Below are 12,537 nucleotides of genomic sequence, written 5' to 3'. Positions count from 1 at the left end.
CAGGCCCGGGCCCGGGCGCGGAGAGCGGAGGGCGGAGGGCGGAGGGCCCCGGGCGCGCGGCGGCGCGGAGGCGGAGGCGGCAGCGGCAGCGGCGGCGGCGCCCACTCCCCCTCGTCCCCGCGCCCGGCCGCTCGCCTCCCGCCGCCCGGCGCCGGCGCGCTCGGCTCTTTCCGCCGCCGCCGCGGCCGCGCGCTGCCCTGTGCGCTCCGGCACCTTCGGCAATTTCCGTCGGGCCCCGGCCGCCATTTTCTCGCCGCTTGTGTGTCTCGCTGGCTGCGTGGCTCGGTTCTTGTGAGCGAAGCTTTGTCCGGTTCGGCAATGGACGGGTAGGTCCTGGGCCCGGCGAGGAGGCGTGCGAGAGGGGAGCTGGAGCCTCCTTCGGCCCGGGCCGGGGTCGGGCAGGACCCCTCGGCGGCCCCTCCCGGGGCTGGGCTGCCGTTACCCAACCCCCGCCCCATCGCACACACCCCTCCCTCCGCTTCCCCTGGCGGGCGCTGGTCGGGAAGATGAGGAGAAAGCGGGCTCGGAGGCAGGGGAGGCCCGGGGGCGATGGCGGGGGCCGGGGAGGGACCCCCGAACGTCTGGCCCGGCCCTGCCTCCTCAAGGAGCCATTTCGCTCTGTAACCTGGGACCCGAACCCGGGGGGAGCGGCGCCTGGGGAGCGGGGGTAGGGACGAGAGGGAGGCCTGGGTGGGCCTCCCGGGGGAGAGCCGCGGCCCGGGGCCCCCGGCCGGGGAGTCGTCCTCGGCCTCGCGCGGCCCGCCGGGCGGGGGGATGCCGGTGGCGGGAGCCCCCGCGAGAGCTGAGTGGGAGCCGCGGGGAGGCGTGCGGCGGCGGCGGCGGGGAGGGCAGATGTCATACTCCTTTGTTTTCGCTGGAGTCTGGGAGTGGGGGCGGGAGGCGGAAAAAATGCCTTTTTGTGGGGCCTAAGAACATTGGAGGCTTGGCAAGAGGGCCCAGAAATTAAATCATCTCAGAAACGGAGTGTTTGTGGTCGGCATCAGTCACATGGGCAGAGGCCAACAGCCATGGCAGAGCCCAGAGCAGACAGTCAACACAAGGCCATCTTTTTAGCTACTTTGACCAGTTTCTGGAAAAACGAAAACAGCTACCCAAAACCAGAACCGTGTTGCATCCCTGAGAGCCCGAGTGGAAATAGAATGCTGAGTGAGGTGAGGCGAGGGCTTAGGAAAATGGTATGGTCCGGGGTCTCCCTCGTGCTCAACGCTCCACATCTGAAAGGACTAAATAATTTAACTCATTGTTAGGAAGGAGGCACCCTTTAGGCCGAAAGTGCAGCTGTATTAAGCCCATTTGGCAGGGGGCTATAAACACAGTATCATTTAAAAAGTACATGTATTAGAATCGGTGACAGTGTTTGAAGAGTCAAGTAAATGAGAGTTTATTTTGACTAAGCGTCTGAAGTTTGGTGTTTTTAAAAGACATTGAGTGAAGACCATGTAAAAGTTACCAGTAACAGAACTTAAATCATCCTAGTGCTTATCTAGAGTTTATTTTCTAGAAAACAGATCATAGATCTAGAGAAGTTCAGTATTCCCCAAATCAACATGAAAATTGATGGCAAAACTTGCACTGGAATTCATGTTCCGAGATTCTATCAAGGTGACTAAAGAGTTGATTCAAATTTTAAATTACTAATCTAAGTGTACCACTTTTGTAAAAGTGACATTGTAGTGTTTGGGGTTTTGTTCTTTTTGCTATTTAAAGTGTTAAAAAATACCATACCATAAGTTTAGTGAATTTCATCTCACGTTTGAAAATTTCAAGAAAACTAAGTTGATAATAGTGCAAAGAAGTGTCACTGACCATCTGTGTATTTGTTTTGCATCTGCATTGTGAGTGGAAGGTTTATGAATGATGAACGACTCTTAAAAAGTTGAGTCAAACAGTGACCATTAGAAGAATAACAAGGAGTTGAAACTAACTGTTTTTTTCTTTACAGAATTGTCACTGAGGTTGCAGTTGGCGTGAAGGTAGGACAAGATTGAAACTAATGAAAACTGGATTACTGCATCTGCTATTATCATTAATGGAAATTTTCACTTAGCGTTTGAAAACTATAATATAGCTAACAAAACCTAAATGTAAAGTGTTTTATTTAATTTTAAAAATTGGATTATAAAAATAGTTTCACTAGACAACCACCATAAGTTTTTCTGGAAAGGCAGTCTGTGAGAACATTTTAAACTTGGTATGAATGGTACTCAGGGAATTGGAAATGCTTTCAGACATGACTTCTTGTGAATATAAAATGATATCCCAGTTTTCTGAAGCGGAAATTATGGCCTTAAGTGGCCAGATAAAGTGATTTGACCTAAATTATGTAATTTTGTTAACCTAAGAATATTTTTTTCTCTTCTCTCTTAGGAGGACTAAAATATTTTTTTGTTAGTAATAAGCCACATTGGAAATAGTTACCTGACTCTTAAAAAGAAAAGATGTGTTTAGGCAATCAGCTTCAAAAGAGTCACAAGTTAAGAGCTGGCTTTTCTTGCTGTTAAAGGGAAACAGGCCTTATGGTAGAGGTTCTTTGGGATCTTTCCTCACAGACTTTTTGGTCAGGAAAACTACTCATTCTTTAAACCTTAGTTCTAATGCTTAGGCCTCTTGTGTCCTTTAATCCTTGCACATTTTAACATCATCATGTCTTATAATTTTTGTTTGCAAGCCTGTCTACCCTGTTAGGGCATGGTCCTTGTCTTACATCTTTTGAATTTTCCAAGTCTGCACAACATTTTCCAAAGCCTAGTACTCAGATACTTGGTGGATGCAATGACGTTTCCCCCCTTCAAGTGTGAGTAGTCATGAGAGGCTGTGTGCTTAGCTCAGTGATGCTGACTGGTCACAATACTTTTTGGAATTCTTGAAATTTTATCCTAAACAGTGTGAGATTCTTTAGAGTACTTTTGCGTTTTCTTGCTTATTTTCCGTTCTCTACCCTATAGTGAATTAGATACTTGTCCATGATTTAACATGTAGGCTTATTTGTTGAGTTCATGTTATGTAGATTGGGGGAGAAATAATGAGCTTTTTTTGGGGAAGGTATATTTCTTTCTATTTGGCACTGATAGTTTCTAAGTTGAGATAGTTGTAGGATTAGAAATCAGGAATAGGTCAAGAGTGCAAGATGTAGATATTGTAGTTACCATCCAAACAGATATCCTCTGGAAGCGAATTTTGTAAAAGAATAGGTGATAGAAGTCTGAGTTATGCTATTAGTGGATGGGGAGAGAAGAAACTCAGGTAAGACTGAGAATGAGTAGGCATAGAGAAATGAGGAGACTCGGAATCAGATGTCTAGATATGGTTTATTGATTACACTAGTTTTCTATGTTAGTACTAGTTTGAGGAGAAAGCATTAGGAAATGATATAAAAATAATTGCTAACTATTTTTTATCCCTTGTTTAATATAAAAGTTTGAGTAACTCAAGTTATGCTCTATATGATTTTCTAGGATACGATTAAGAGTTTTTATTTTGGTGTCAGACCTATGTACAAGTAATTAAGCTTTCATAAAATTTTTTCTTTTTGTAAAAGTAATACATGCACATGGTTAAAAAATTCAAAGTTGGAAGTATTTCTCCCTGATGCCCAGTCTTATTCCTTAGGTATATGTAGTTATGTTAAAATTTTTCTGGTGGGTTTTTTCCCTGAAATTATTAGTTTATATATTACCACACATATAAACATCCTTATTTATTTACACAAATGGATTCATACCATGTGTCCTGGCCCATATCTTGCCCTTTCTGGAAAGAAAAACTTTATTGAGATATAATTTGACATAAACTGCACGTATTTAAAGTATACAATGATTTGACATATGTATACACCTATGAAATCATCATCACAATCAAGGTAATGAACCTACATCACCTCCAAAAGTATTATTTTGCTCCTTTGTAGTCCTTCCCATCTGCCTTTCTTTGCCCGAGCAACTGCTATTTCTGCTTTCTGTCACTATAGATTAGTTTGCATTTTTTTTTAATTTTGAATAAATGGAATTAACGTGTACCCTTTTTTTTGGTCTGGCTTATTGCACTTGGCATAATTATTTTGAGGTTCACCCATGTTGTGTATCAGTAGTCTCTTCCTTTTTATTGCTTATTAATATTATATTGTGCAGATATATAGCAGTTTGTTTATCCATTCAACTCTTGATGGATATTTGGGTTATTTCCAGTTTTTGGCTATTATAAATCTGTTGTGAACATTCCTGTACAAGTCTTTGTATGAACATATGCTTTCATTTCTCTTGGGGGAATACCTATGATTGAAATGGCTGGCTCATATGGTAGGCATATGTTTAACTTTTTAAGAAACGGCCAACTATTTTCCGTAGTGGTTGTACTATTTTACGTTGCCACCAGCAGTGTATGAGATTTCCAGTCCTTCCACATCCTCTCCAATGCCTGTCGTCTGTCTTTGATTCTCGACATTCTCGTGGGTGTGAAGTGGTAATCTTCTGGTTTTAATTTGCATTTCTGTAATGTGTATGATGTTGAACATCCTTTCATGTGCTTTCTGCCAGCTGAATATCGTCTTTGGTGAAGTGTCTGTTTCAATCTCTTGCCTACTTTTTTAATTGGGTTATTTCTTTATTATTGACTTTTGAGAAGTCTTCATTCTGGTTACGAGTCTTTTATCAGATACATGGTTTACAAATATTATTTTCTGCCACTTAATATTTTCATTCTCTCAACAGTGTCTTGAAGAACAGCAGTTTTCAATTCTGACGAACTTCAGTTTACCAATTTTTATCTCGTATGGATCATGCTTTTAGTGTCGTATCTAAGCCATCTTTGTCTAACCCAAGGTCACAAAGATTTCTCCGTTGTTTTCTAATAGAAGTTTTATAGTTTAGGTTTTGCATTAAAGTCTTTTTGAGTTAATTTTTTGAATATGGTGCAAAGTCTGAATCAACGTTTTTTGGTGTTGAATATGGACATCCACTTTTTCCAACACCATTCGTTGAACAGGCTGTCCTTTCTCCCTTGAATTGGCTTTGCACCTTTGTCAAAAATCACTTATCTATGTATGTATGATTCTATCTGTACTGGAGTCGTTCCATTGGCTGTCTATTAGATGCCAAAAACATACTGTCTTAACTGCTGTGACTTTATGTGAAGTCTTAAAATCAAGTAGTCATGATCCTCCAACTTTGTGCTTTTTCAAAGTTGTTTTGACTCCGGGTCCTTTACGTTTTCATATGAGCCAGTTTCTACAAAAAATGCCTGCTGAGATTTTATTTTAATTAACTTGAGTCTATAAAACAATTTGGAAAAGATTGACATCTTAATAGTGTTGAGTTTTTCCATCCATGAACACAATTTATTTCTCCCTTAGATCATCTTTAATCTCTTTCAGCAGTGTTTTTCGTTTTCACTATACAGGTTTTGTACATTTTTTGGTCAGATTTATCTCTATTTCATGTTTTTTTGGATGCTATTTTAAAAAATTCAATTTCCAGTTGTTAGTGTATAGAAATACAAATGATTTTTGTATATTGCTCTTTTATTCTGCACTCTTGCCAAACTCACTTAATAGATCTAATAGCTGTTTTGTAGACGTCATCAGATTTTCTACATAGACCATTTATGTATCTTCTCTTCTATCTGGATACCGTTTTTTTCTTGTTCTTGCCTATGGCATCTAGTACAATGATGAATAGAAGTGATGAGAACAGGTGACTTTACTTTGTTCCTGGTAGTAGGGTAAACAACCTAAATGATATTCTTTCTTAAATGTTGGGTACAATTCACCAGTGAAGCTGTGTAGACTGGTGTGTTTTTGCTTTGTTTCATTTTATTTAATGGGTAGAACTATTTAGGTTTTGTTTCTTCCTGAGTGAGCTTTGGTAATTTGTGTCGTCCGTAGACTTAGTCCATTTTTCCAAATTATTGAATGTATTTACATGGAGTTGTAAATGATAATACCTTTTTATACTGTTATACTTTTGGTATTTGTAGAGTCTGCAGTGATTTCACCTCTCATTCCTGATGCTGGTAATTTGTTTCTTCTCTTTTTTTTCCTTGTCAGTCTGGCTGGAGGTTTATTGATTTTATTAATATTCTCCAAAACTCAGCTTTTAGTTTCATTGGATTTTCTCTGTTGTTTTCTGTTTCCTATTTTAATGATTTCTGCTGTTTTAATTTTCTTGTGCTTTGTATTTTGTTTACTCTTTTTCTCCTTTGTTACATTGAAGCTGATGTCATTGACACGATACCTTTTCTAATATACAAGTTTAGTGCTATATAGTTCCCTTTAAATACTGCTTTCATGGCATCTCTCAAATTTTGACATGTGTACTTTTCATTCTGTTCAAAATACATTCTAATAGTTTTATCTCTTTGACCCATGGGCTGTCGAGAAGCATGTTATTTAATTACCAAATAATTTAAGTTTTCTATATATCTTTCTGTTATTCTAATTTAATTCCATTGAAGCTAGAGAAAATAGTTTGTAAGACTTGAATCTTTGAAAATTTGTTGAGACTTATTTTATGGTCCAAATGTCATATATCCTCTTAGTTTTATGTGCGCTTGATAGGGGTGTGTATTCTGCTGCTGTTCGGTGGTATGTTCTGTAAATGTCAGGTCAAGTTTATTGATAATGTTCAAGTCATATCTGTCCTTCCTGATTTTCTGTCTATTGTTTTATCCCTTTTTGAGAGAAGAATATTGAAATCTCCTCCTATACTTGTGCATTTGTCTGTTTCTGCTTAAAGTTCTACCAGTTTTTGCTTTATGTTTTTTGAAGTATGATGAGCACATAAGTGTTTAGGATTACTGTGTCCTCTTGATTATTATGCAGTTACCATTTTTATCCCTGGTAATATTCTTTGCTTTAACATCTAGTTTTTCTAATAGTTATTAATACAGCCATCTCAGCTTTCTTTTGAATAGAGTTCACATTGTATATCTTTTTCCATTCTTTCAGTTTCAACCTGTTTGTGTCCTCAGATTTAAAATATGTTTCTTATAGACAGCATGCAGTTGGAACTTGATTTCTTTCTTTCTTTGAGGAAGAGTTGCCCTAAGCTAACATCTGCACCAGTCTTCCTCTACTTTGTGTGTGGGGTGCTCACAGCATGGCTGTTGAGTGGGGTATGTCCACACGTGGTATCTGAACCCGTGAACCCGGGCCACTGAAGCAGTGTCCAGAACTTTAACCACTAGGCCATGCGGCCAGCCCCTGAACTTAATTTTTAAATCCAAACGTACACCCTCTTTTGATTAACACCATGTACAGTTAATGTTATTACTAATGTGGTTAGTTTTACAACTACCACTTTGCTGTTTGTATATTCCTTGTGTTCTTCCCTCTTTTCTCTTCTTCTGCTTTCTTTTGGATTGTTTTTTTTTTTTTTTTCCATTTTATCTCTTGTTAGCTGATTAGCTTATAACTCGTTGTTTTGTTATGCTAGTGGCTGTCTTATGATTTATAGCATACATCTCTAATGTATCACAGTCTTCCCTCAAGGAGTATTTGCCACTTCACATATACTATGTGAATATTAGAAGGTTTCTCTTCCTTGGCGTTTGTACTATTGTTATCATACATTTTACTTCTACATATGTTATAAATTCTATTCTGCATTATTTTTGTTTGTTTAAGCAGCTAATTATCTTTTAAAAAGATTTAAATAACAACAAAACTAACTTCTGCATTACCTGTGACATTGTTAGGTGCATGCATTGAATACTAGGGTGGCGGAATTCACTGCGGATTTCCGAAGTTCTCTCTGTGCAACTCTCTTCTCTGGTACTCTGCCGTAGAAACTCTAGTTGCTTTGGTCTCCTTGGACCCTTGGCTTTCTCATCACAGAATGTTTTTGAAGTTCGGTGTGGTTTCCCCTTCTGAGCTGTGTCATGGCCTGAAATTTCTCTCAAAGGAGTAAGCTGGGGCAATCATGGACTCTCATTTGCTTTCTGAGTCTTAGTGATCATTGTCCATTGTTGTCTGATGTCCAGTGGTCTTGAAAGCAATATTTTATATATTTTGTGTGATTTGTTAGTTGTTTCAAGAGGGAATACTGGTCCATCTTAGATTATCTTGGCTGGAAGTAGAAATCCACCTTTTTTATTTTTTTAAAAATTGCATAGTAAGATCTCTGCAGTTACAGATCTCTCTCATTCTTTGTTGTATGAACGCACCACAGTGTAGTTCCTACATTGGTGGACATTTTGATTTGATTCCAGTTTGCAAGTAAAAAGTGTGGAAGTATTTAAAATATAAGTAAAAATGCTGTGTCAAATGAATTTTACAGTTAAAAAGTTTATGAAAACCACAGTGCCAAAAGGATTCCTCACAACTGTGTATGAGAGTGCCTGTTTTTCCACACCTTTAGAAATTCTGGGTTTTATAAAAATTTAGACTATTAGGTAATTTTAGGTTAAAAAAAGTTTTATAATTTTGAAATGGATGAGATTTTCAAAATTTGACTTTATATTTCTTTTCCTGTGGACTGCCTCTTTGTATCCGTGACCTATTTTAAGGATCTTTATCTTGTTTATTACGACTCTATAAAAATTGATTTCATATGCATCGTAAGTACTTTTTCTTACAGTTTATTATTCCTGATTTTCTTCGTATAGTTTTGGGCATAAAGATATATTTGAATTATTAAGTAGTATGCTCTTATTTATTTTTGTCTATTTGATACTTAAACGTTTTTAGTTTCAGTTTCTTGATCTTTAAAATTGGGATTATAATAGTTTTGAATAAAAAATGTGATTATGCATAAAAAGTATTTTCCGCAAACTAGGTCCTCAGTTAATGTTAACTGATTTATGCTACATATAGAATATCCAGATTTTATAGCTTTGGGATATGTTGACATTTCATTTTTCATTACCCTTATGAATTGCTGTGGTTATTCGGTTCTCATTGTTTTAGACTCCTTTATTTTTGGTTAGCTTAGTGAGATGATAAAACAAGAAAGGAAATTGGTGTATTTTTAATAAGAGGTGTGTTGTGTTTCTTTAGAATGGTTTCTATGTTCTTTGTAATTTGTAATTTCAAGGGCTTTATTTCTCTACTCTTAACCATTTGCCACTGCGAAATCTTTGCAACATAATGCAGCAATTCCTTGGAAAGACAGAAAGTATGCAATGGTCGCAGAATAATACAAGATGGTACTCGATATGGTAAAACGTTAACTTTTTGGATGCCTATTTTAAGTATGGTGAAATTTGTAGCAGTACTGTTTTTAGTAAGTTAACTAAATGAAGCCCTTATAACTGGACAATTAATAAAGGACCTGTTTGTTAACATAAGTTGTTGGCTTTTCCAAGTTGGATTTTACTGGTATTTTGAAAGCACTGTTTGTAAGTTGCTGAATGCACAGTTTGAGTTGTGTTGTGGTTATTGAATTCACCATCATTGGCTTTCTTAGATAATTGCAGTGAAATAATGCTGAACATTACTTTTTTTGTAATAGCTGAACATAACCGGTTGTTTATAATAGGTATGCTATTAAAAACTTTGGGTTTTTAGGTTTTGATTTTTCTTAAAATGCTACATATCCTTGTTAGGATATTTATATAAGAATTTCAAATTACAGATAGATTTATAGTGTATCTACTAAATGACAGTGCTCTGTTAGAAACTGGTGATTCAAAGGCACTGAGACAATATATGCTCCTTGAGGGCAGAGACCTTACTTGTTTTATTGCTCCTCCATCAGTAGTACATGTTAAACAGTATATACTCAGTAAATATTTAATCGTTCTTTAAGAGTCTCTGGCTTCAATACACTCAGAATCTCATGAGCCATTTACCAGTAAAAAGATAAACACCAGTTTTATTGTACCACATTCTCCCTTTTTGCTGGAGATCCAAAAGAGTTATGTCTTCTAGGACCTTGTCTAGTTGAAGAGATAAGTTAGAAGGTTTAAGCAAGTTCCACATGGCTACAGTAGGAGAGAGAAATTTGGGTTGGTAGCATCAGAGTAGATTTCATGAAATTAGTGGATTGTGACCTGTGCTTTGTAAATAGGTTGGGAGAGGAGATGAATACTATATGTTGAGGGAATGACGTGGCCAAAGTTGTGTTGATAGCTGGCACCAGTTCACAGCCATTGAAACAGTAAGCTGAATAATTTGGCTTTTATGGTGTATGGTTTGTATATGTGTATATTGGAAAGGATGCAGGTAGATTGTAGGAGGGCTCAAGTACAGGTTATGAAATTTGTGCTTCATCTGGTGGGCGCTATTCTATAAACCTGTAAATCTCCATGTATAAGTAGCTCATGTTTCTGCTGTCTTTAGAATATGGAGACTGAGTTCCAAAAAGATTGGGTTTGGGACTATGCGGAACACTATGAATTAGAAGCATGAGTCTCTATAATTAACTTTTTTAATCTCTTATTTCGTCTCGGTTGCTAAACTGTAATAGCTTTCTTAATTTAGTTTTAGACATACTGCATTAGGAGCTAAGGTGGTTAAGTAATATTTTTACTTTAGAAGTAATAAAGTATCACAGAAAGTTATGAAAGACGTGTTTTGAGCAGTGATTGTTTTTATAACTATGGTGGTGAATTTTGAACATAGAACAAAGACATTATTTTTATCATGAACCATTATTTGTCACTCAGTCCCAACAGTCATCAACACACAACCCATTGCTAAAACTTACAATATCCATACTCTGCTTTTCTTCTCCTGTGTTATTTTGAGACAAATTCCAGATGTATCATTTCATCTGTAAGTGTTTTGGTGTGTCTCTTGAAAAAATAAGGACTCTTGGGGTGGCCTTGTGGTGTAGTGGTTAAGTTTGCATGCTCTGCTTTGGCAGCCCAGGGTTTACATGTTCAGATCCCTGGTGCAGACCTACACACCACTCATCAAGCCATGCTGTGGCAGTGTCCCACATACAAAATAGAAGATTGGCACAGACGTTAGATCTTCCTCACCAAAAAAAAAAAAAACCAAAACAGAGAGAAAGATAAGGCTTCTCTTTCTCTCTTTTTTTTTTTAGCAAAAGAAACAAAACTATAACTGCAATATTATTAGGACACCAAAAAGCTAACAGTTGCTTAATGTTATCAAGTGCCAAATTTGCACTAAAATTTCTAATTGTCCTATAAAAGTCATAGTATTATTACAGGGCTTTTTTTAGTGGGGGATGGATCAGGATCAGATAGGATCAACACATTTGATTAATATGCCTTTTAAATTTCTTTTAATCTACCTACAAGTTATCCTTCCATCCCTGTGCTTGCACAAAATAATCTCTGAGCTTTTTTTTAACGAATTTTTAAATGGGCTTAATAATTAAGACCTATGTCAAGTTATTTTCAAGATAAGATTATATGTAAAAGAGTTAGCACAGAATGGCACATAAGTGCTCAAATGATGATGATTGTTATTGTAGTTTTAAATCTGTAAATCTGATTCGGAAGGAACACTTTAATCGAGGTAAAATATTACAAATTAATTTTTATGAGTGTGGAGTCAGGTTAAAAATAGCTAGTCAGATAGCACTAAAGGAGAATTTGTGAATAGTAAAATAAAATTTACTCAAATTTAACACAGAGCAACAAAGGGCTTAAGGGACATGGAGGAAAGGAGGTGAAATTCTAACAAACATCTGATTAGAGTTTCAGGAAGAGAAATTAAAGATTGTAGAGAAGCAAAATTTGAAAAGCTAAAAAGTGATAATTTTTCAAAATTGGTGAGCTACATGAATTCTTAGATGTAGGACACACAAGAAAACTTAGACATGTCAACATGAAAGAGCAGAACACCAAAGACTCAAAGAAGATCTTTAAAGCAGCCAGAGGAAAATCAGATTCCCTAAGAAGAACTAAGAAATAGAAAGACACAGTGTGCTTCTTCAGCAACATGGGAATCCAGAAGATAGTGGGAGAGTATCTGCAAAGTGTTGAGTGAAAATAACTATCCATTTATTATTGCATAATCAGCTAAATTATCACTTAAGGAGGAGAACAAAATAATGGCATTTTCAGAAACACTCCCTTTTTCCCCCAAAAAGGCAATTGAGGAAATTTATCAACAGACCCACTGAAGGAATTTCTAGAGGTTGTACTTCAAGAAGAAGGCCAGTGACTCCAGAAAGGAGGTCTGAGGTAGAAGTAACGTTAAGCAAGAAATTGGTAAGCCTGTGGGTAAATTTAATTACTGACTGTATAAGAAAATAATAGCAGTGATGGTTTGATTTGAGGTTTAATAAATAGAACTAAAAATATTAAATCATAACAACATGTGAGGGAGTAGTAGAGTAAATGAAGTTTAAGTTCTGATGACCTAGTATTGTTTTGAGGTCTCTTGTCCATTATGGAGCCACTAGTTGTATGTGGTTATTGAGCACTTGACACATGGCTAGTCTAAATTGATCTGTTCCAATTGTAAAATACACGTGGATTTCTAAGACTTCATGGAAAAAAAGAAGGTAATTTTTATTACATGTTGAAATGATAATATTTTCAGTTAAATAAAATATATCATTTGTATCACCTTTTCTTTTTACTTTTTAAAATATGGCTACTAGA

The 12,537-nt window shown here is 37.3% G+C and overlaps 1 protein-coding gene across 8 annotated transcripts in view; it reads left to right on the top strand.

The window, feature by feature from the left end:
• Window positions 1–217: 217 nt before the first annotated feature.
• The window catches only part of PTBP2 (polypyrimidine tract binding protein 2), an 84,281-nt gene continuing 71,961 nt past the window's right edge, over window positions 218–12,537 (top strand). For 4 of the 8 annotated variants that reach the window (XM_023641578.2, XM_023641577.2, XM_023641576.2 and 1 more), the window contains exons 1-2: window positions 218–326; window positions 1,964–1,994. In XM_023641578.2, coding sequence (XP_023497346.1) covers window positions 319–326; window positions 1,964–1,994 — 39 coding nt within the window. In that variant the 5' untranslated portion in view covers window positions 218–318. Of the gene's footprint in view, window positions 327–854; window positions 1,173–1,963; window positions 1,995–12,537 lie in introns of those variants that run through there. The other 4 variants (XM_070268684.1, XM_070268680.1, XM_023641579.2 and 1 more) reach the window with 4 other exon arrangements.

This window comes from Equus caballus, chromosome 5 (assembly GCF_041296265.1).
Source record: "Equus caballus isolate H_3958 breed thoroughbred chromosome 5, TB-T2T, whole genome shotgun sequence".
Classification (NCBI taxonomy): Eukaryota; Metazoa; Chordata; class Mammalia; order Perissodactyla; family Equidae; genus Equus; species Equus caballus.
The sequence above is the reverse complement of the archived record's forward strand: the minus strand, read 5'-3'. Positions and strand labels throughout refer to the sequence as shown.